Source organism: Podarcis pityusensis, assembly GCF_964106645.2.
Source record: "Podarcis pityusensis genome assembly, chromosome: 3".
In the NCBI taxonomy this organism is placed as follows: domain Eukaryota; kingdom Metazoa; phylum Chordata; class Lepidosauria; order Squamata; family Lacertidae; genus Podarcis; species Podarcis pityusensis.
The window spans coordinates 4,472,003-4,495,288 of record NC_138026.1 but is presented as its reverse complement, the minus strand read 5'-3'; the positions used below and the strand labels follow the sequence as shown (position 1 = coordinate 4,495,288).

The 23,286-nt window shown below is 41.1% G+C and overlaps 1 protein-coding gene across 3 annotated transcripts in view; it reads left to right on the top strand.

The window, feature by feature from the left end:
* Positions 1 to 23,286, top strand: part of PKHD1 (PKHD1 ciliary IPT domain containing fibrocystin/polyductin) — a 239,609-nt gene that overhangs the window by 24,006 nt on the left and 192,317 nt on the right. For 2 of the 3 annotated variants that reach the window (XM_080997326.1, XM_080997327.1), the window contains 12 exons: positions 2,469 to 2,539; positions 3,325 to 3,426; positions 3,619 to 3,714; positions 3,978 to 4,116; positions 7,528 to 7,642; positions 15,914 to 16,189; positions 16,946 to 17,035; positions 18,415 to 18,505; positions 19,635 to 19,773; positions 19,857 to 19,993; positions 20,842 to 21,026; positions 22,934 to 23,056. In XM_080997326.1, the coding sequence (XP_080853452.1) occupies positions 2,469 to 2,539; positions 3,325 to 3,426; positions 3,619 to 3,714; positions 3,978 to 4,116; positions 7,528 to 7,642; positions 15,914 to 16,189; positions 16,946 to 17,035; positions 18,415 to 18,505; positions 19,635 to 19,773; positions 19,857 to 19,993; positions 20,842 to 21,026; positions 22,934 to 23,056 (1,564 nt within the window). Of the gene's footprint in view, positions 1 to 2,468; positions 2,540 to 3,324; positions 3,427 to 3,618; positions 3,715 to 3,977; positions 4,117 to 7,527; positions 7,643 to 10,171; positions 10,236 to 15,913; positions 16,190 to 16,945; positions 17,036 to 18,414; positions 18,506 to 19,634; positions 19,774 to 19,856; positions 19,994 to 20,841; positions 21,027 to 22,933; positions 23,057 to 23,286 lie in introns of those variants that run through there. The other variant, XM_080997328.1, reaches the window with a different exon arrangement.

The following is a 23,286-nucleotide window of genomic DNA, read 5'->3' as shown; positions in this document are numbered from 1 at the left end:
TTTTTTAATGGCTAATTTTATAGTTATGTTGTGTTTCTGAATGCCTTCTTTTTCATTTAAATACTATTTAAATGCACATATACCTTCTGCTTTGGAAAGTAGTTGTATTCAGAAGTTGGCATTCAAGGTGTCAGTGACGTTTCCTGCATTTGGGTCTGAAAATATGCTTTGAGAGCTTGTTGATGCTCACCTCAAGGTAGAGATGAGCATTAGAAAGTCCCAAATTGTACCTGGCTTTTCCCACCCAGCCCCCAAAGGCAAGTGGAGGAGAACTAACAATTCATCACTGAGCAGGTGGGACAAGAGTTTCTTTTCCACAGGTGGACTGGTGCTTCTCCCCTATGAGACGTTTGGGGAGCTTCAATGTCATTAAATCTTCCCACTGAAATCCCTGGAAAACAGTGTATCCATTCATTTCAACAGGAAGATTTAAAGATGCTAAAATTCTAAGATTAGCTGGTAGGAGGCAAACAGTCACCTGTCTTTGAAAACTTGCACCAACGTCTTTCAAAGCTGTAGCCAACCTCTAGCTGCAAAGATGCCTTTTGAAGTTCAGGGGTATCCCTTCCAGGGGACACATTGGGCTGTGCAGGGCTTGGCTGCAAAGTCTTTAGCAGCCAAATATAATTTAATGCCTCAATCTCCCTCACTGCAAAGAGCTAGCTGTGCACAGGTGGGAGGGTTTTTTTCCTGGACTTGTGAGAGTAGCCTTTGAAAGCCAGAAATGGTGTCAGTGGTGTCCTGCATTTTCCTGATCCCTGGGTTGTCACTGATTTTGCATGGCCAGGAGAGTCCCGTGTTGTGGCTGCATGAAATTGCCATCTGTATATGGTTGGGATGCTATGTTCTGATCTCTCTCTCTCTCTCTCTGTGTGTGTGTGTGTGTGGTGGGGATGGCTCAGTCGTGGTGGGAATCACTCAGCTTGTATATGAGCCAGTCTTAACATGAGCCACAGGTGGCTTGCCCCTTTCTAGTTGGCTTCAGCTTGGTGGATTCTGGAACCATATCAAGACAGAAATCCACTATTTTATTTTTCATCTGGAGTTTCAGCAAGATCAATTTTTGGAAGGGGGAGCAAGGAGAACAAATTATTTTAACACATACATTGAGTATAAGCTCAATTTTAGCAGTGTAAGCTTAAAGACAAGTCTCACCTAGTTGATCTTCCAGCAGATTCTATCTCATCAGGAAGTCCGTTCCATAGGATGTAGGAATTGGACTTATAGTGTGGTGGCACATAACCTCCCATTTTGTATCATGTAGACACTGCCACAATTGCCTTTTTGTCACCTGTGGAAGACCTTTTCCAACAATCCTTCAAAGGGGAGATTTTTGCCTCAGTGTTATATATAGTCTAGCGTTGATGCTCCTATTGTTAAATAGCTTCAGGATATTTCATGGGAAGCAATTCATGAGTGAATGAATGAATAACCAAGTTTGCCCTCTGGAGGTCAATAATGCAGCAGATTCCCATGACATATGGGGTGAGTGATGAAAGCGTTGCATGTGTAGGTCCCCAGGCCACCCCTCAAATAATTTCACACATAACACGTTGTCAGGGCAGCCCTGACACACGTAATTTTAGTTTCGGTTTTTGGGCACTATTTTGGCCACAACTTTATTAAAATACAAAATCAGTGAGTGGTTGTTTAGACATTGGTTATGACTATCTGTCCCCCAGCCTGGGACAGAACTGATATACCGAGGTCCGATCGGAAGCCAGTAGAAGGGAAAGTCAAAATTGGGGATCATTTGAGCTAAGCGTTGGATCCATGCCGCTCACCCCAGCAACTCCCCAAGGCTTGCCAGCCCTGGTCCCATGACAGGGATTGGACGAAATCGTGGCAAGCCCCAGGATTCCTCTAACGGAATTTCCTTCAGCACAATAGGAGGGGCAGGCACAGCCTATCCTGACCCCTCCACCACCAGCATTTTATAACCAATGCCTAACCGCAACCTTACAAGTTGTGACGAATTGCTAAGTAGTAGGCATAAACCAAATGGCACAGCCAATCAGCCAAATGGCAAAATTCCTACTAGGCCCCTGCACCAAGGCAGACGACCCCATGACAGGCAGAGCAAGGTCAACCGGAAAAGAGGGTGGGTGGGTGGGTGATCCGATGCACTCTGCAAAAGAGAAAGAGAAACCAGAGTGCCCCAATATTTAAAGACTATGGTCCCACCCACCCAATTTGCAACATACAATTTGCCCCAGCAACCCGGTTATCCAATCAAAGTACCAGGCAACAACCATTAACCTGCCTGGCAACAAATAGGGCTGACCCGGCGGCCCACACTGCAACACGCGCTCTCATTTATGGAGAATGCGCCTTCCCCAAACAACTAGCTTTTTGCAGTTCTGCACACATTTACTTTTTTCACTCTGCATTGGAATATCTTACATATTCCAGTCTTAATTTCCTTCTGTATTAGTGTTGCTGTTCACTCACTCGCTTTTGTGTTGCAGGTCAGTGGTGAACAAGGATGCTTGGCTTATCAGCGCAAAACAGGACCTTTTCCTGTACCAGACATTCTCAGGTATATTGCCCTGTAGTCTTTCATTGAAGAGGATTCTGGAATTAATCCCACTTCCTGTTCAGTCTACAAATCTGCTGTAATTATTTGTGTAGAAAAGGATAATGAAACAGAAGAAGCAGGGGAGACAGGGGTAGCTTCACTCACTCTCGACTCTGTCCTTGCTCATTTTTGGTTCTGGGCCTCCTACCCAGTTTTTACTCCAGATCTCCCTTCCCCCGTTGCTGGTATGCCGCTCCTGACAGATTATCCCTGAGAAAATTGGTCTTTCAGCTGAAAAATGGTTGTCCATCTGTGCCCTAACCGCATTCAGCACTAACCACAGTTCTGTGATTAGCTGAAAATGAAAGCAAAAGTTAGATTTCCCTCCTGCTGGAGAAGAAGAGAGGAGAAGGAGAGCACAAACCTTTTGTAGAGCATGAAACTGGGGGTTTGTGTTATGATTAAAACACTGTGTGCGTGTGTGTGTTTGTATCTGCTGGAGAAAGGGGGATTAATTTTTAGATTGAGATTTTAAACCTGATCACCATTGTCCTGCAGCCCAAACCATTATTCTTTTATTCACTTTACTCCTTTCCCAGTTAGTTTGAATTTTGCAAAGCTCCCAGAACCTGCAGCTCAGAACAAATGTGTCCAATGTGAATAATTTCTTTTGAGCATGGATTGGGGTTGTTTTGGTGCAAGGCAGAGTCTATGTGATATAAAACCAGTACGTGGTTGTGCTATTTTATTTTAGCTAACCTACATCGAAACAGAACTAAATTTCAATGATTTCACTTCCTCTGCAGAAATATTTTCAGTGTCTCCAGCTGGAGGGAGCCTGGGTGGTGGAACCGATCTCACCATCACAGGAGACTTCTTTGATACACCTGTGCAGGTCACAGTTGCAGGTAATAATGTTGAAACCAGTCTTCATGGTTCTGGAAATGTGAATTTCTCTGGAGGTTTACCACAACATGTGTTCATTTCCTTTGAAGCATGTGGTGGGTACGTCCGTGCTGGTGATCCTTTAAGAAGCTTGGACTGGCATTTTGCTCTGAAGCAATATCCTTCTCATTCATGTTTCTCTTCCCACCCTCCAGGCAGTCCCTGCCAAATTAAGCACGTTACTCCACGAAAGATAGTCTGTACAACTGGAGCCGTTGGTGTGCACAGAAGACTCAATGGCCCTAAACCAGGTGCACTTTTATTGTGGCGCGTCCAAGTGGTAGCTTCCCTCACAATTGGTTTGATGTTTCAGCATTAGCTTCATATTAATTGTATTAACACAGTTAAATTATCAAAGCCATGGATTTGTAGCATTCTAGATCATTTGTTCACTTGCAAAATCAACCCTCTGCCTCCTTAGCCAGCACCTGCTGTTGTTGTGATGTCCATTTGTGTTGTGATGCATTAACTCATTCATTGCAGATGATAAAGTTCTTGTTCCCCAATTTCTCAGGAAACAGAGGACTTCTTTTTGAGGTTTGGGATGGATCAGACACAAATTTTACTGAAGCTGATCCTGGGTACCGCTGGCAGTTTGTCCCTAATGCCAGTTCTCCATCAGATTTCCAGTTTGGGAGCCAACAGACATTCAGGTAATCAGTGATCTTTGAGGACTCTGATGTGTACTACAATTCACACTATTTTAGTGGAGTTCTTTTTACAGGAACTTGGGATCTATTTACAATCCACAATGAGTGTTACATGCCGCTTAACTGTCATGGCTTCCTCTAAAGAACATGGAGATTACCGTAATTTGAGGGCCCTGAGATTTCTTGGTTAGAGAGCGGCCCCTTTCCCAGAACACATTACCAGGTGAAAACACAGCTAAGTTGTTCTTTTTCTCAGTTTGGATTGAAGCTGGTTTTGGGTAAAAGGCATATAAAGCAATATTTCACAAGAAACCGCAGAATAGGTATGGGTTTGTGGCTAATGCCGTGTGCGCATTAGAGGTGGGAGTGCGCTGGATACATAGAGGGAGGGAGTGTGTGCACACTGAGCCAATGTATTGATCATGCAAAGTTTCAAGCGAGTCTGTATTGATAGGTGAGCAGTTGATAGTCAGTCAAATTTCCTGCATTTTCATAAGCACCTCCATACTGGCTGACTGAATGAAAGCTTAAAGCCTGTTCTTACTCAGGCGGGACGTTGCTACTTCCCCATGGACCCAGTACACTCTGGTAACATTTGAGTACTGAAACTCTCTAGAAGGTACTGACTACTGGGGGGAAGGGGGGATAAGTTGATAGAAGGCCCAAATCGAGATTATCTCAACACCCACACACCACTCCAGAATTAGCAGGAGTGCTGAGGAAGCTGTCTATGCTAGACGGTCAGAAAGTCAGTCACAAGGGATGAGCTAACTGGTGTCTGTTTTTAAACTTGCAGGTTTGCAGGTTGGGCAAGAAATCTGCACGTTAGCAGTTTGGGGCAGACAGGACAGGAGGGGTGGGAAGCTAAAAGAGGTTCTGTTTCTCTTGCCTGCATGAGTAAAGTTCCGCTTTTTTTTGCCTGCTTGAGTAAGCCTGTAAGAAGTTGTTTGCCGCATACTATAAAAGGCAACTTCAGAGAAAAAGGAGGGGCTCAGCCTTTGGGAGAGATCCTACTTGGTTGGACTCGATGGCCCTTGTGGTCTCTTCCAACTCTATGATTCTACTGTAGCCCCCGTGCAGATAAATAAATTTGACCTTTCTTGGAGAACCCGGTGTCTGTCTTTATTGACTGGGGAAAATACCTGCAACCAAGTATCCCAATTATATTGGTGTAATTCTCGTCCCTCCCAGGTGGCTTCATTCCTGCAGTACTAGAGAGGTAGGGAATCACAATGGCAATTATTATTATTATTATTATTATTATTATTATTATTATTTATATACCGCCCTATACCTGGGGGTCTCAGGGCGGTTCACAGAATAAAATCAAGATATAAAACTATAAAATGTGAGCATCTTTCCTTAGCATTTATTGACATAGCACATGACCCGGACAGAATTGGCTCAGCTGCAGAATCTTCACAGACCATTTGCACAGAATAATAATAATAAATAATAAATTTTATTTATATCCTGTCCTCCCCAGCCGAAGCCGGGCTCAGGGCGGCTAACAACAATAACAAGAATATGGGATTCCATAGATGTTCATTGTATTTGAATATTTAGAACAGAGAAAAAATACAGCTGAACAATGTTGTGGGAAAAGAGAAATGCACTTTATGGAAGAAATGGCAAAATCTCCCCAAAGCTCTTTAATATCCTATCCAAACATTTACCCAATAGAATGACAACATATATTGGAAAGGTGCCTTGGTTCTGGAAATTGTGATGTAGCTCTCTGGTGCTGATTTAATGAGCACCTGAAACAATCTCCTTATATGAAAATTTGATAACTTTTAAGGAAAGAAACCAGATTGACTTTCACGAAATCTATCTGAAGACACCATTCCCTCTCAGTTTTTACACTTGCTGTTTCTAAACCTACAGGTGGAACTGTCAGGAGCCACGAGGTTCCCTAGTCAGTTTCATATGTGTAAATAGAATCATAGAATAGAATCATAGAATCATAGAGTTGGAAGAGACCACAAGGGCCATCGAGTCCAACCCCCTGCCAAGCAGGAAACACCATCAGAGCACTCCTGACATATGGTTGTCAAGCCTCTGCTTAAAGACCTCCAAAGAAGGAGACTCCACCACACTCCTTGGCAGCAAATTCCACTGTCGAACAGCTCTTACTGTCAGGAAGTTCTTCCTAATGTTTAGGTGGAATCTTCTTTCTTGTAGTTTGGATCCATTGCTCCGTGTCCGCTTCTCTGGAGCAGCAGAAAACAACTTTTCTCCCTCCTCTATGTGACATCCTTTTATATATTTGAAAATGGCTATCATATAACCCCTTAACCTCCTCTTCTCCAGGCTAAACATGCCCAGCTCCCTTAGCCATTCCTCATAAGGCATCGTTTCCAGGCCTTTGACCATTTTGGTTGCCCTCCTCTGGACACGTTCCAGTTTGTCAGTGTCCTTCTTGAACTGTGGTGCCCAGAACTGGACACAGTACTCCAGGTGAGGTCTGACCAGAGCAGAATACAGTGGCACTATTACTTCCCTTGATCTAGATGCTATACTCCTATTGATGCAGCCCAGAATTGCATTGGCTTTTTTAGCTGCCGCGTCACAAGATCCTTTTTTAGCTGCTGCGTCACAAGATCCTTTTCACATGTACTGCTCTCAATCCAGGTGTCACCCATCTTGTATTTGTGCCTCTCATTTTTTTTGCCCAAGTGCAATACTTTACATTTCTCCCTGTTAAAATTCATCTTGTTTGTTTTGGCCCAGTTCTCTAATCTGTCAAGGTCGTTTTGAAGTGTGATCCTGTCCTCTGGGGTGTTAGCCACCCCTCCCAGTTTGGTGTCATCTGCAAATTTGATCAGGATGCCCTTGAGTCCATCATCCAAGTCATTGATAAAGATGTTGAATAAGACCGGGCCCAAGACAGAACCCTGTGGCACCCCACTAGTCACTCTTCTCCAGGATGAAGAGGAACCATTGATGAGCACCCTTTGGGTTCGGTCAGTCAGCCAGTTACAAATCCACTGAGTGGTAGCATAGTCAAGACCGCATTTTACCAGCTTCTTTACAAGAATATCATGGGACACCTTGTCAGATGCCTTGCTGAATAAATTTGCTGGGGGGGGGGTGAGGCAATCAATAGGGAGCTACATTTCCTACTTTTTATTTTATTTTTTAGAATGAACTACTAATGAGTTTATTAATTTTCATAGTTATGCAAGAAGGGATCATTTTTATAAGTAGTTTCTTGGAGATTCTTTAGTAAGCTAACATTTTATTCTGGGATGAGATAACATATATGTCTCAGTGGTGTTCTATAAAGGTAAGTCTTTTAAAATGATTGTGTAATAACTAAAGTCATTCATGTAACTCATCTGTCCCTCAGCAGCGGAAGTCTGTTATTTGTCTGAAAGTTTGCTTCATTAATGTTTTTGTTTTGTTACCCAGGGCACAACTATGTGGTTTTTTTGTGGCACCACAGACAAATAATTACACATTCTGGATCCAGGCAGATGACAAGGCTTCTTTGTATTTAAGCCAGTCCGAAGACCCCCAAAGCAAGGTACCAGTACCATAAATCACTACAAGTAAAAGTTAAAATTCTGTGAGCCTTATAACTTTGCATTGTGGCACTTGCTGGCCTTGCCCTTTGTTTAGACTTCCAGAGCAGGATCTGTGTTGATTTTTCTCTCTCTGTTAAATATAAATTGTGTAGACTGTTACAGCTTCTTGATGTTTATATAGTGCTTTTTGAGTGTTCAAAGTGTTTCCCATACATTACTTTAGTAGACAGCTGGGACAGCTCAGAGCATGAGACTCTTAATCTCAGAGTTGGACTAGATGACCCTCGTGATCCCTTCCAACTTTATAAATTCTATGATTCTACCCTTGTAGCAGGGAGCTGGGGCTGGACTCTGAAATAAGAGGAGCTTGCCTAATTTTATCTATTTTTTTTTTTTGAAAAATATTTATTGGGGTTTACAATAAAAGTGAACATAATGAACAATATAACAAATCTTAATATAATTTCACATTTTCTTTGGACTTCCTCACATCTCCCGCTCCCACTTTCATCATTATAACTTTTTACCAGCAATTTATTATCTTATTTGCATTCTTATATCTCATTTATGTCTTTATAATCTTATAATTCTCAATAAAGTTTATATTTTCTCAGTCTCACTTATTATCTTTAATCATCTAAGTTAGTGGTGCTCCATTATTTATGATCTAGCATCCTGCTTAACATTCGCTCAAATTACAATACTTTTGTAAATAATTCTTAAATTTCTTCCAATCCTCCTCCATCTTCTCTTCTCCCAGGTCACGAATTCGTGGCTTGCCTAATTTTATCTAGTTAATTCCTGGCCTAAGTGAAATTTAAGCCAGGGGCTTAAATTTACATGCTTTAACTTACTCCTGTGCTACACCGGATGTAAGACTGTCACTTCAGAAGACAAGTCACTCTTAGTAGCACAGTGCTTATGAATCATTTGCTAACCAGAAAGGAAATCGCTGATGATAACTGATTTTTAAATTGCTTTAGCTTAGGGAGGAAAATAAATATATTCTAAATAACTTATCTGCCACATGCAAGGAAACTTCATTTGTTATGACTTCTCAAATGTAAGACTCCCTTATCTAAACTGTCCCTAAGTAGCCAAGAGAATTCCACCACACATTTTTCAAAAGATCCAGCTTTATTAGTATTTTAAGATGTTCCTTGGGGGAATGCACACCTTGGATACAACGATCCATTGTTTACCAAATGATGACAAATCTTTTTCGGTTAAAGTGATTGTTCATCTCTTGTTAATAAAGAAAGAAATGTTCTCTCACGGGATTGCTTCTTCTGGTTGGATGTCTTGCCCGTAAAACATGCAAAAGATCAAATATCTTTTTTCAGACATTGATAAAACTAATTTCATTTGTTCAGCAAAATCACTTCTGCTTCGGATTGCTGTGGGTGCAGATGGTCTCCTCAAGGATAAAGTATAAAGGATCTTTATACTGGGATCTTCAAAGCAGGCTGGGGGGTAATTTCCCTTTCCCTTCTCCAATTCCCCCCTTGAGGCCTGCAGGTTGTTGTTCTGAGAAGAGTGGTGGGTGTTCCTCTAGCTTAGCGGCTTTTGCAAACAGACGTGCCTGCATGCCGGCCACGTTTCTTGGGTGTCACTGTTTGCTGGCTTGATTGGTTATCAGTGGAGAGATCTTCCTGTTGCTCCATCTCCTTGTTCTTTGGGTTGCCAGGGGTGGTGAAGCGGACAGACTGTTTCTTTGTCTGCCGGTCCTCTGATGGCGATGCTGCTTTTGGCATGGAAGGGTTGGCCAAACTGTAGAAAATATCATTCTCAGTTCGACGTGGCTTTCTTTGGGCTTTCTTCAGAGCAGAAGTACCTGTACGCCTAGCATGTTTCTTGAGGGCCTTCTTGAGTTTAGCCTTGATCGCAGCCCTCTTCTTTAGTTTGGCGTGCAGAAGGCCCGAGCGAGTCCGAGTGTAATGCTTCTTATTCCTTGGCCTGCCCATCCGTGAGGGCTTCCTGCTATAGGCTTTACTCCTCTGGGAGCACATGGTGTGCTTGGCCTTGTGGGCTGAAAGGACGTTGGCCCTCATCCGCCTGTCGAAATACCGGGACATGGGCTGGCGCCTCTTTTGATAGTGACTCCTTGCATACCTCACTATGCGTCTTGTCCTCGCTTTCTTCTTTCGCCTGGAATGTAGCCGCCTTCGTCTGCTCAGGATCTTCCGGGATCTCTTCTGCCTCCTTCTCTGGTAGTAAGCCTTCCTACGTCTTTGGACAGCAGACATGGCTTTGCTGTTTCTCTGCCTTCCTGTTCAGCTTAGCTGTCCTACTGCAAGTGACAGTGACCTCACTCCAGCTGTGCTCTTATATAGTGGGAGGCATTCAAATGAGGGACCGGCTCCGGGTGCTGTGATTGGCTGGGTGGAACAATAGTCCAGTGAAGTACGTAATAATGCTTAACTGTGAGATATTTCCTTCAGGGTGAAATCACAGTAAGGTCCCCCCCATCTAGCCTTGTGTTGAAGGAGGGGGAAATAGCTGTTGTCATGGCTGAAATAAAAATGAATTTCTGGAATTCTGGTCATCCTATAATGAGCCAATATTTGGGCCCCTATTAATGGTATTCTAAAGGTATCACTTGGATTGGCGCCATTATTATACAGAGAAAATGCTGGTTTCTACTTGAATTAATGTCCCAGCCATGTTTTGATTCATTACACCAGCTTTTTTTGTTGTAATGGACAAGACATAATAGAGACTGTGCGGACTCTGCTTCTTTCCATGATTGAGAAACTGTAGGAAATAATCACTTGCATTTGGGTAGTGACCATGATCTTCAGGATAGGTTGCTATATGAAAATGTGTAGGCAGTACCTTCGGTTTTCAGAAATAAAAATAGGGCTAAATGCACCTAGCCCGTCAGATTTTATTTTTATAAAATGAGTATACAACATCTTTTTAAAAAAATCTGAGTTGTGTAATCAAAATGCCATATACTGTATTAAAATGACACATACAATACAATACAAATCTTTATTACGGTCAGAGACCAGAATTTAAAATCTAAAAAGTGCTTTAGAAAGCTAAAAGGTATTAAAACACAAGGTGAATATAAAAGTCTATAAGAATTTAAAAGAAGCTAAAAGAATCCAAAAGAAGGGTTAGGAACATTGGGCAGGTGTGGTAGAGCACAAAAGTTTGATATATAAAGGCTTTAGCTATCATTTACAGAGCACTCTGATATGTTCATTAAAACTGATTTGTGGCACATAAATGATACATAAAACCATTTAGTAGCCAATAGAAATGGACCAGCAAAACGTTAAGGAGCAGATTACAGGACCCTTGTTTCCTTGTTACCTTAAGCCATAGTTTGAACTGATATACAGGCGCATGTGCAGTGTGCTAGCGCATGCTGCTGTGAGCACTCTGCTCCTCCAGGGCTGCGTGGCGCTGAGCCATGGTTAGTGTTATGTCTGAAACCAAGCTTGTGGTTTCTTTCCACCAAACAAACTGTAAGCGATAAGCCAAGAGCAAACCTTGGTTGTAAGCTCAGCATTTGGAGAGAAACAAACCTCAAGCCAATGTTTGGACATAACAGTAAGCCCATGGTTTAGATCAAAGCAGTGTAACAGGGGAAGAGTTTGGCTTAGTTTAATTTATGGTTTAAAGTGATGTATGATGCAGGCTAGAAAATAGCAGTTTGAACAGCTTCGCCAATAATTTCATGGAAGGTTTGGTGGAACAGAAAGAAATTGAATGAGAAGGCCTTTAATAGTGTCCTAAAACTCATTAGACATGTGACTATCCATAGGCAATGTATTCTGCACTTGTGGTTCAACAGAAGTATTCTGCATTTGCACCATGCCTCTCAATACTTTTGACAAAACATACAATATAAAAAATGAGGAGAGTTAACCTCCAGCTTCTTGTCCTCTTTAGCATGAAAGGGTTTTGGACAAGACCAATATACCAGATATCAAAATAAATGATCAACCTGTGTGACGGAAAGCTCAGCTCCACCAGTTTGGTGGTGCAGTCCCGCGGACTTCAACCAGAGGGCTGAGCTGTAGCCTCCCTCTGATTGGCTGCTGGTACAGCTCGCCAGAGGTGGGCGGAGTCAGCACTTTGGAAGGGAAAAGGAAAAGCAGGAGAGAGAGTTGGGCTGGATCTACATTGATCTTTTAAATGTTATTAAATATAATGTTCTATAACGTTTAATGGCGATTTGCTGGTGGCTCACTGCTCTGCAGCGCCCTCTGGTGTCACATTTTTAATAAGACATTTCTTACTTATAAGCCACGAGTGCAGATCCGCCCTTAAGAGAGAGGACAGTTGAAACACTACCATCGAAAAAAGAGTAATCTGGGATGCAAGTAAAGCAGTTATGAGGGGGTTTCTAATTCAACAGAATGTAATAAAGAAGAGAACTCAAAATGAGAAAAAAGATAAAATTTTGGAAAAAATAAAAGAGGGTGAGAAGAAACTGAGAGTGAAACCAAAGTCACAAGAGATTCTGAGAGAAATAAAGTTATACCAAGTTCAATATATGAAGATGATGAATCAGGAAATAGAATGGAAAATTAAACAAATGAGACAAAAGACATTTGAATCGGCCAATAAATGTGGAAAACTGTTAGCTTGGCAAATGAAAAAAAGACAAAAACTTAACACCATTACCAACTTGGAAGTGGAAGGAAAGAACATCCAGAATCCAGTGGAAATTAGAAAATGCTTCCAGAGATACTTTAAACAGTTATATACACAAGGGCCACAGAAAGAGTTTGATTTAGACCAATTTTTAAAAACAAACGGACTTCAAAAAATCTCTCAAGAAAATAAGTTAATGTTGAACTACAAAATAACAGAACAGGAGGTGGAAGGTGCCATCCAGAACATGCAGTTGGGCAAATCTCCAGGGCCAGATGGCTTAACCTCAAAATATTATAGATCCTTGAAGGATTGGATAATTCAACCACTAAAGGAGGTTTGTAATGAAATTTTGGAGGGGAAAAAAGCGCCAGAGTCGTGGAAGGAAGCTTATATTACACTAATACCGAAAAATGAGTCTGAAAAGACACAACTTAAGAACTACCGCCCCATATCCCTGCTTAATGTGGATTATAAAATTTTTGCAGATATTTTGGCTAAAAGGTTAAAAAAACTATTAGTGGAGGAGATACATAAAGACCAAGCTGGCTTTCTCCCGGGTAGACACTTGTCTGACAACACGAGGAATATAATCAACATTTTGGAGATGCTGCAAGTGAATATTAATACTAAAGCTGTTTTAATTTTTGTAGATGTGGAGAAAGCCTTTGACAATATTTCTTGGAGTTTCATGAAGAAAAATCTTCAGGGGATGGGGGTTGGTCAAGGGTTTGAAAATGGTATAAGTGCAATTTATTCAGAACAAAAGGCTAAACTAATAGTTAACAATGTGGTGACAGAGGAATTTAAGATAGAGAAAGGGACACGACAAGGCTGCCCAATTTCCCCATTGCTTTTTATTTCGGTCCTGGAGGTTCTGCTAAATATGATCAGAAGGGACCGTCTGATCAAAGGTATACAGGTCGGAGCCAAACAGTACAAATTAAAAGCTTTTGCAGATGATTTAGTATTGACGTTACAGGAGCCAGAATCTAGTACTAAAAGAGTATTAGAATTGATTCAGGAATTTGGTCATGTGGCAGGATTTAAGTTGAACAAGTTAAAAACTAAGCTGCTTGAGAAAAATTTAACATCGATTGAGAAAGAGAGGTTTCAGAAGGAGACAGGTTTAACATTGGTTAAGAAAGTAAAATACCTGGGGGTTAATATGACTGCTAAGAACTTAAACCTATTTAAAGACAATTATGAGAAATGTTGGTCAGAAGTGAAAAAGGACCTAGAGATATGGTCAAACTTGAAGCTTTCCTTGTTAGGTTGAATTGCTGTTATAAAGATGAATGTATTGCCAAGAATGTTATTTTTGCTTCAAACATTGCAAATCTTGGACAAAGTGGACTGTTTCAAGAAGTGGCAGAGAGACATTTCTAGATTTGTCTGGCAGGGCAAGAAGCCCAGAATAAAATTTAAAATATTAACTGATGCAAAGGATAGAGGTGGATTTGCCCTGCCAGACCTTAAACTTTATTATGAATCAGCAGCATTCTGCTGGTTGAAAGAATGGCTGCTTCTTGAGAACACAGACATTTTGGATTTAGAAGGTTTCAATAATGTTTTTGGGTGGCATGCATATTTGTGGTATGACAAGGTTAAAGCACATAAAGCATTTAAAAACCATATTGTTAGGAAAGCATTGTTAAATGTCTGGATAAGATATAAGGACTTACTTGAAAATAAAACCCCAAGGTGGTTGTCACCGATGGAAGCAAAGGCTCAGAAAAAGCTCAATATGGAGGCCAAATGGCCGAAATATTGGGAAATTTTGGAACAAGAAGGAGACAAATTGAAATTGCAGAGTTTTGAGAAATTAAAAGATAAAGTGCGAGACTGGCTTCATTATTATCAGATAATGGAGGCATACAATTTGGACAAGAAAATTGGCTTCCAGGTGGAAAAATCAAAATTAGAAACAGAACTGTTAGAACCCAGAACTAAGATTTTGTCAAAGATGTATAACTTGCTGTTGAAATGGAATACTCAGGATGAAACGGTGAAATCTGCTATGATTAAATGGGCACAAGATGTTGGACATAACATTATGTTTGCTGACTGGGAACAGTTGTGGACTACAGGTATGAAATTTACGGCATGTAATGCCCTAAGAGAGAATATTATGAAAACGATATACAGGTGGTACATGACACCAGTCAAGCTTGCAAAAATCTATCATTTGCCCGATAATAAATGTTGGAAATGTAAGGAAAACGAAGGTACATTGGAAATGTAAGGAAAACGAAGGTACCTTTGGTGGACGTGCCCAAAGATTAAGGCTTTCTGGGAGATGATCTATAATGAAATGAAAAAGGTATTTAAATATACCTTTCTAAATAAACCAGAGGCCTTCCTGTTGGGCATAGTCGGCCAATTGGTGCCAAAGAAGGATAGGACTTTCTTTATGTATGCCACAACAGCAGCAAGAATACTTATTGCAAAGTATTGGAAGACACAAGATCTACCCACCTTGGAAGAATGGCAGATGAAGGTGATGGACTATATGGAACTGGCAGAAATGACTGGCAGAATCCGAGATCAGGGAGAAGAGTCAGTGGAAGAAGATTGGAAAAAGTTTAAAGACTATTTACAGAAATATTGTAAAATTAATGAATGTTAGAATGATGTGGGATAGAAACTAAGTGGTTTCTAGCTGTAATGTTATAAGGGAATATGAAAAAATGGACTATTAATAGGTAAAAATCTAATGTTACAATACTTTAAGATTGAAGATTAGGATAAACAAAGAGGGGAGGGATTTGCTGAACTAACAAACTGAACTGGAATACAGAAAAGGGAGGTGTGAGGAGGTCCGGGAAATAAGCAAATGAAAGATAAGTGATTGAAAGACTGAATTGTTTTTAACTATTTTTATTTTGTATTTTTCTTTTTTCTTTTTTTATTTTGTAATATTTTGAAAATCTTAATAAATATCTTTTTTTAAAAAAAAAAAAAAAAGAGAGAGGACAGTTGAGAGGTGACTTTCTTGATATTCATGCTGGATAGAAGTATAGTTTCTGAGCATTAAAACACAGTTCTGTGCCTGGAAAGCGCAGTGTGGATGAGCGCCTGTCTTCAGAGGTGCTGCCAAAATGTGTGACATGCATGATCCAAAATTCTAGTCTGGTGATGTTTTGTTAAAGTGGTATCCATTCCCCAAAAGACAAGTTCATGAACACAATGGATCTTCTGCCTAATATTTAGTGCCATTCATTTTCAAAATGAGCTGGAATTTGAAAGCTCCTTTGACAGACTGCTGATGTGGCTACTTATGTTTTGAATGACCTTATGAGCTCTTATGTTCCCTCATTGAGGGATGTAAACCCATTTTTTCCCCCAAGCCATCCACAGGTTACTGTTAGCTAAGTAACAGATCTGTTATTTAGCCAAACACACACCTGGCTACTCTGACCACCTTATTTGCGTATGTCCTACAGGTGCGCTTAGTTTGTATTAGAAACCAGGCTTTTAGTGTTGCATCTCCAGCTGTCTGGAATTAATTACCAGCTGAAATTAAGACAGGCACCCAGTGTCATGACATCTGGGGATTAATTGAGGAGGGAAAGAACTGTACATGCCCCCTTGAGCTCCTTGCAGAAAAAGGTGGGTGAAAATGCAATGAATAACTGCTGTCGCTTACTTGAAAACAGGTGGAAATTGCATCTATTCCTGCTGGCATTCCTGAATGGTCAGCGCATTGGGAGGAGAACTGGAGCCATCCCTGGAAGCCAAAATCTGAGAAATTTGAGCTTACTGGTGGTTCAGTGTACTATTTGGAAGCTGTGCATCATGGGAAGTCGCCAAAGAATGGAATGAGAGTTGGAGTCCAGATGCACAATACTTGGCTGAATCCCAGTGTGGTTAATACCTATCGCAGAGAGAAGCACAAAATACATGCCTGTGCAGTTAGGCTTCCTGAAATACAGGTTAGTCTCATGGTTGAGAACTGAGCCTCATATTCTTAGAAGTTGTGATTCTGGGCCCTTCCCATGATTTCAAGTGATTTCTAGTCATGGGCCTGAGAGGTGGATTTCTTCCCCCCCTTCGGTCTTGCTGCTTTCTCCTGGGAAACCTGTTTTTTTACTGCTGAATCAGAACAAATGTTGGTAGAGTTCTCTGTGGATTGACGTTTGTGAACATTTCACCACATACTCAAAAGTAATAAAAAATGCAATAAGCCAGGAAATAATCAACACGTGTTGAAAACATTTAGTTCACTGGTTCCCGAATAAGACAATTTATGGGAACTTTATTATTGTTGTTTTTTAAAAAAAGATTATGAAAGTTGTCTCCAAGTCTCTTTGACTTCCTCGTTGGGCAAAATCTAGAGAAGAACTAGGGATTTTATGGGAATATCACATTCATAACTAGTATTCCTTTGTGCTGGGATTCATGGCTGGCCTGAATTATATAATAACCACTGACTTAATTCTAGAAGTGCTTTTTCAGTGGCTGCTAAATACACTGGGTCTACAGATTTTAGGGAGTAAATTTGCAATGACAGAAATCACACTGATCTTGTAGTTAAGGTGAATGTTGGGAACTCTAAGTGACAACCGTGAAAGGTTGTCCTCGTGGTCCCTTCAACTCTACAATGCTATGAAATAATTGTTTCAAGTTTCCATATTAGTACCACTGGGAAATAAATATTCATACTTTGCAAGGGTCTTTCTGCTTTATAGATGCTGATAATATCTGGTACAGGATGGTTCAGACTTGCCTGGGACAATGTCACCACCAACCTTATGTCAACAAATATTACAGCTGAACAAGTAAGTCGAATTACCGCTGCAGGCCAATAAATACTTTTGGTTATAGAATCATTGGGAGGGTATTACAAGATACTTTCTGAGAGTCATTTATCAGCATGGAGAAATTCTCAAAATCTACCTATGTATGGGCCAATCTAGTTCTGTATTCTTGACCTTCAACGACAGTGGATCTCTCGGGTTTCAGGCAGGAGTCTTCGCAATCCTACCTGGAGATGCTGGGGATTAAACATGGGATTTTCTGGCTCTTCTGAATATAATAAACACAGGACCAATAAATTAAGGGTCAGGAAAATATTGTGATATGAAATGTGATTTTCAACACGGAATATTGGGGAAGTTCATGGCTCCGTGGTAGGACGCATGTTTTGCATGCAAAAGACTACAGCTTCAATCCCTGACCTCTCTAGGTAAGGCCGGGACTGTCCTATGTCTGAAACCCTAGAGAGCCATAACCAGTCAGAGTAGATGATAAGGGGGGTAGATGGACCAATGGTCTGATTTGCTTTATGGCATCTTCTGGTCTTCTTGCAAACATTTCTAAGATCATGGTCTTTTCAGTGAGCAGCTCTTGTCCAGGTTTTGTCTTACTTTAAATGTTGTGAGGCTTGTTTGCCCTTTCAAAATAAGTTTTTTTGGGGGTGGGGAGATTTTGGGTTGTTCTTTTTATTTTGATTATGTATTTTGTGGTTTTCTATTCTCTGGGTATATAAATTCAATAAATAATAATAATAATTTCTTTTATTTAAAAAAATCTTTCAAAAACTGTAATAAAATTGTGGTTTTCTGATGAAACGTTACATAGAAGAACAGTACAATTCCTGTCAAGTGCAAAAGCTCTTATGGGTGATAAGAGCAAAGCACAATTTAAAATTTTGTTTCAGAAATGGCTATACAATCAATACATGAATATTTTCCAAAAGCTAAATTACCAGAAACTTCTAAATTTCTAGAAAAAGATATTTCATTTTTGTCATTGTTATGTGAGAAATTATAAAAAATAAATAAATGCAAAATACAGAGATTTCTCTTGGATTGTGAAAATAAACTATGGTATTTGTTATGCCTCTTAGGTTATGATTTTCTATGTGACAAGTTTCCCTACAAGTCACACTTTCTATTGAAATAATGGGTATGCAAAGTATGCTCACCTTTTAAAACCCAATAAATGTAGAGCAAAATACATTGTATGTATTGGTCTCTGAAACTGTATTCACATGTTCAAATGAAGATGCTTAGGGATATTTTTTAAAAAAAACACCTTAAAAGCCATTGTCTCCTAGTTTTAACCCTTACCCCCATGCTGTTTCCCCTATCTAAATTCACCTCTGCGCATGGCTTTGCTCTTATTTGCTCTTCCATTCCTCTTTTAATATCTGCAGCTCCAGAGAGAGCTAGAGGATCTTCTTCCTTTAAGATGTGAAACACAGCCATCATCTGCCAAAATTATTCTGCGGGAAGGATTTGAGCAAGGTAACATTGTCCTTTTACATCCAAAATATCTTTATGTCAGCAGAATACTTTAGTGCAGGCATAGGCAAACTTGGCCCTCCAGATATTTTGGGACTATAACTCCCATCACCCCTGACCACTGGTCCTGTTAGCTAGGGATGATGGGAGTTGTAGTCCCAAAACATCTGGAGGGCCGCGGTTGCCTATGCCTGCTTTAGTGGCTCTGTAAGAACAATAGAATCTGTGAGGCTGCTCCAAAAACCTTCTGAGCACTCAGAATTCAGGCAGGATGAAAAGTCGGAGGAGAATACACATTTGAATATATAAGAGCTCTCCATTCACTGGTAGCTCGTGTTGGTCAGGTCCATAAATATTCATTCCTAATATATTATGGACATTAAGAGATATCTGCAGTGTGTCTCTTTTGTTCTGTGTACTTTTCACGCAGTGCCCTTTCTTTCCCATTGCCTCTATGGTTTGTACCACTGTATGTGCGGCAAAATCAGTGCACTTCATAATGTTGTAACTTAAGATGCTCACCCATATCCTATTAGTGGGTTAGGAGAGCTGAAAATAATGCCAGTCTTTTTCACACCTGCCCTTGTGGAAGGCTCAGCTCTTTCAGGCTAAAATGTCTCATCAAAATGCCTCAATTGGTATCTGTTTATGATGACACAAAAGGATTCGCTGATTCCTTCTTTGTTAGGCATTCTTTATTTTTTCATGATTTTGGGTGGAAATGACATTGGGCAGGATCACGACATAAGGGGTGACCCCCCCATAAGGGGAGTGAGGAGGGGTCTGTCCTTGCATCAACCCCTCCTCCTGGTTGCCCAGAGGGACCTGGAAGCCTGGCCGGCACCATGTTGGGGTCCAACACTGGCAAACACCCATGGGTGCTTTGGGTGTTTCCTAATTGATGGCAGGAATAGGATTCCAACAGCAAGGACTGAGTGGAACTGAAGATGAGATCCTTTCCCTACCCCACTGCTGCATAAACCAAATGAAGTCATAGCTTGTTCCAGTGTACGAATGTGTGTTTGCCATGCTTATTCCTAGTGTGCTCATGAACCACAACCTGTGACTGCCACAGGAAGTGAGACTCTTGGTTCCACCCCCTGATATTATCCAAAAATGATTTCCTTTTCAGTTTTTCAAAGAGAGGCAAAGCCAGTTTGTCCTCATGGGAATCTTGTGGAATCCGTGTCAGTGGTCGGTGCTTCACCTGTGTATAACGTGTCCTTCTTAATGGCAGACTATTGCAAGACTCTCCCTCTTTTCTCGTTGAGGTAGGAATTGGTTTCAGAATTGTTCTGCGCCCTCCTGAAATGTTTGAAGCTGTATCTGTTTACATGGTTTCATTCTCACACAGAGGAGCTGTGCCTTGGGAAGGAGCAGGAGGGAACGTGGGTGAGGCCCAAATCAATCTGACCGTACAAAGAGTGCAGGCTGCAAGTCCACCTCTTGGAGGAACCTTTCAAATCCATCTGCCCAATATTGTGATACCAGGTAAACTGAGGCTACGCAGCCTCCATCTTTGGAAGTTATAGGAAGAATTCATGGCTAGCTTTAGATTTATTTCTTGGCCTGTTACTTCTGATTATGCTCTTTACACATTATTATTCACTAATATTTCCCTGCAATACTGCATTTGTCCCTTGCTTATTGAATCACTTATTTTGTCTTGTTTGAACTGTTTATTTTTTAAAAATGTTTTGTATTTGGACAATAGGTTAATGCCTATTGTGAGCCACGTTGGGCACAGTGGCATAGAAATCAGCTAAACTTAAACTTGATAGATGCCGGGTTAAACAGATCACAAAGGTTTCTCTTCCATGCATTTAAATATGAAACTATTCTAGTCATGTCACAAAGGGAGGTTAGGGATTAGATTTTGGTTTAAAAAGGAACCCTTTCCCCGCTGCTCTGTGACTTACCTTCATCCAGCCTCTGTCTTCAAGTAATTTTCTCTCAGGATCACTTCTGGTTTCAGAGCTCCTGTTAGGAGAACAGTACTTGGAGCATGGGAACTAAGGGAAAAATAAGCTTTGGAGGACAGGGAATGTGTTCCTCAACTGCACATCCCCTTTGCTTTAAAACCAGATCTCTACCTGCTCTCTAGCCATTCCCTGATTGAGAGAATTCCATACCTAAATCACATGTCTAGATTAGCCCTAAAGAGCTGTACTGCTGCTGATACACCAAAAAAAGCCCTGTCAATATGCTAAACACATCAACCAGCTTCATGCAATATGTTCGCATTTCATGAAACTTGCACTTCATTGTTTAATCACATATTCTTCTTCTAAGGTTTCTTGGTTACTGACTTAGGTTACTTTATATAATCCTTTCCCCAGGCATTCCAGTATCCATCTCTGCCCATCACCTCCGCAAGCTCCTGCAAGCCTACAGTGATAATTTCACAGCTCAGTATGTGAATGCCAGTGACTTTTCGGTATCTAAGGACGCAAGCAATTGTTATCAAAGTATATGGACACTGACCTGGACCTCAATGATTGGTGATTTACCCAATTTCATCAGTGTAAGACAATCTTTTAAATATATCCAATTGACTGCTCAGTATTTCTTTATATTCAAGATTAATTCATTCACAGTTTCTGCCTATACATGTGCTCTTGCCCTGGACCTTTATTACTTCAATCCAGAATTTGTTTATCCTTGATCTTATCCCCTTTTGCCTTGTTATTTTCTATGCTTGTAAATGTCTTGTACAACCAGAATGCATCTATAGTGCTTTGAATCATAGAATCATAGAATCATAGAGTTGGAAGAGACCACAAGGGCCATCGAGTCCAACCCCCTGCCAAGCAGGAAACACCATCAGAGCACTCCTGACATATGGCTGTCAAGCCTCTGCTTAAAGACCTCCAAAGAAGGAGACTCCACCACACTCCTTGGCAGCAAATTCCACTGTCGAACAGCTCTTACTGTCAGGAAGTTCTTCTTAATGTTTAGGTGGAATCTTCTTTCTTGTAGTTTGGATCCATTGCTCCGTGTCCGCTTCTCTGGAGCAGCAGAAAACAACCTTTCTCCCTCCTCTATGTGACATCCTTTTATATATTTGAACATGGCTATCATATCACCCCTTAACCTCCTCTTCTCCAGGCTAAACATGCCCAGCTCCCTTAGCCGTTCCTCATAAGGCATCGTTTCCAGGCCTTTGCTCCCATGGCAGGAGAGGGAACTCAAACAATCAGGCAATTACTTGGTGCAGTCCTTTCCTAGCCTCTGAGATGGTCTTTATTCTTCATGTAACCTTGCTGCCTCAGAATGCACATGGCCGGCGGTGGGGCACCTGCCCACTTATTAAAAGCTTCCAAATCGGAGAGACCCTCGTACATGGAGGGATGGCTGTACCATGACTGTACTTGAACTGGCTTTGAGGAAGCCTCATCCTTCCCACCTGTGCTTTCTTTCCGTCGGTATTTTATTTTACCCTGCTTTTCATCTAGAAATTGTGTCCCAAAGCAGCTCACAACATTTAAAAAGTAATGCAAAATATCATTAAAGCACAAGATGTAGCTTTTTCCAAGTTTCATGAGATTGCGACTCATCATTGTTGGGATGTGAATAGTTACTAGGAGAGGATATATTTATTAGGTATTATCCTTTCTTTCTCGTGTGTGTGAGTTCAGCAGAGTGCCATCCCTTAAAAGGAAGCTTAGACAGGTAGTTTCAGCCTTTTAGTTTAAGTAATCCAGGATGCTTTAAGGCAGACTGGATTTTCCTGGTATTTCCCCCTTTCCTGCCCCTTAAAATAACAATCGCACAAACAGTCTTGTAAAAGATAGAAATAACATTTACGCACTCAGAAGAGGAACAGATACAGCAGCTTTCTTCAGGCAGGCTTACAATGGTAATTCAGTTACAAAGGCATACTTAAGTCTAGCTTAAAATGTGGTCTGAGCTCCAAGCTCAGACTTTGTAGATGTTCTCGCCTTGATGTCACAGTGGCAAGAGATGGAAATGTCAGAGGGTGCATAAGGACACTGTGGGTGTCTCTCACAGAGTTTTCTCTAGCAAGTTTACAGGAAAACTGCTTCAGCTCCTATCATGTGCCTGTCTAGCAAAACAAATTGTTGGTTTGGCTGCACTTTAAATTCCCAGAATCATGACTCCTCCCCAGACCCCCACATTTTAAATAGTTCTTCTTTACAGAATGCCTTCCTTTCCCTTTCCCTGAGGGAAGGGCGAAGGTGACCCGCCAGTCAAGAAGAGGGGGTGGCAGAAGAGGCAGCTGAACTTGGACCAGCTCCATGAAGCCAGAAAATATGGGCGACTGACTGAGAGGGAGGGAGGTTAAAAACAGGAATTTGTTTTGCATGGGCCATATGTGTCCATTATCGGAGTTCTAGTGATAACCAGTTTAGTCTAGCAAACTATTCCCATGTTTGGATACATAAGATGGTTTTTGTTTTTCCCTTCAAGGTGTCTGCTGAAAACCTCACTGGTTTGCGCCCAGCTATTACACACCGTGTAGTTTTTGATGGTGGTGTTTTTATTGGTCCAATATTTGGAGACATGCTTGCTACCCCAAATAACTTTACACAGGTATGAAGTGGACAGACACCATATCTCATGAAAGTTGAGTGTTTTAACGTATCACAGAACTGACCATGAATTACCTTGCTATGGATATTCTCATTTTGTGAAAATTGGTAGACACTAGAGCGTCCTACAGGCATCCAAAAAAACATGTGAGATCTCCAACTGGGGAGGTGGTGGGGGTGTGTGCCCTTCTGCTGCCCTTGCCACTCATCTCCCTGATTGTCCTGGGTTCC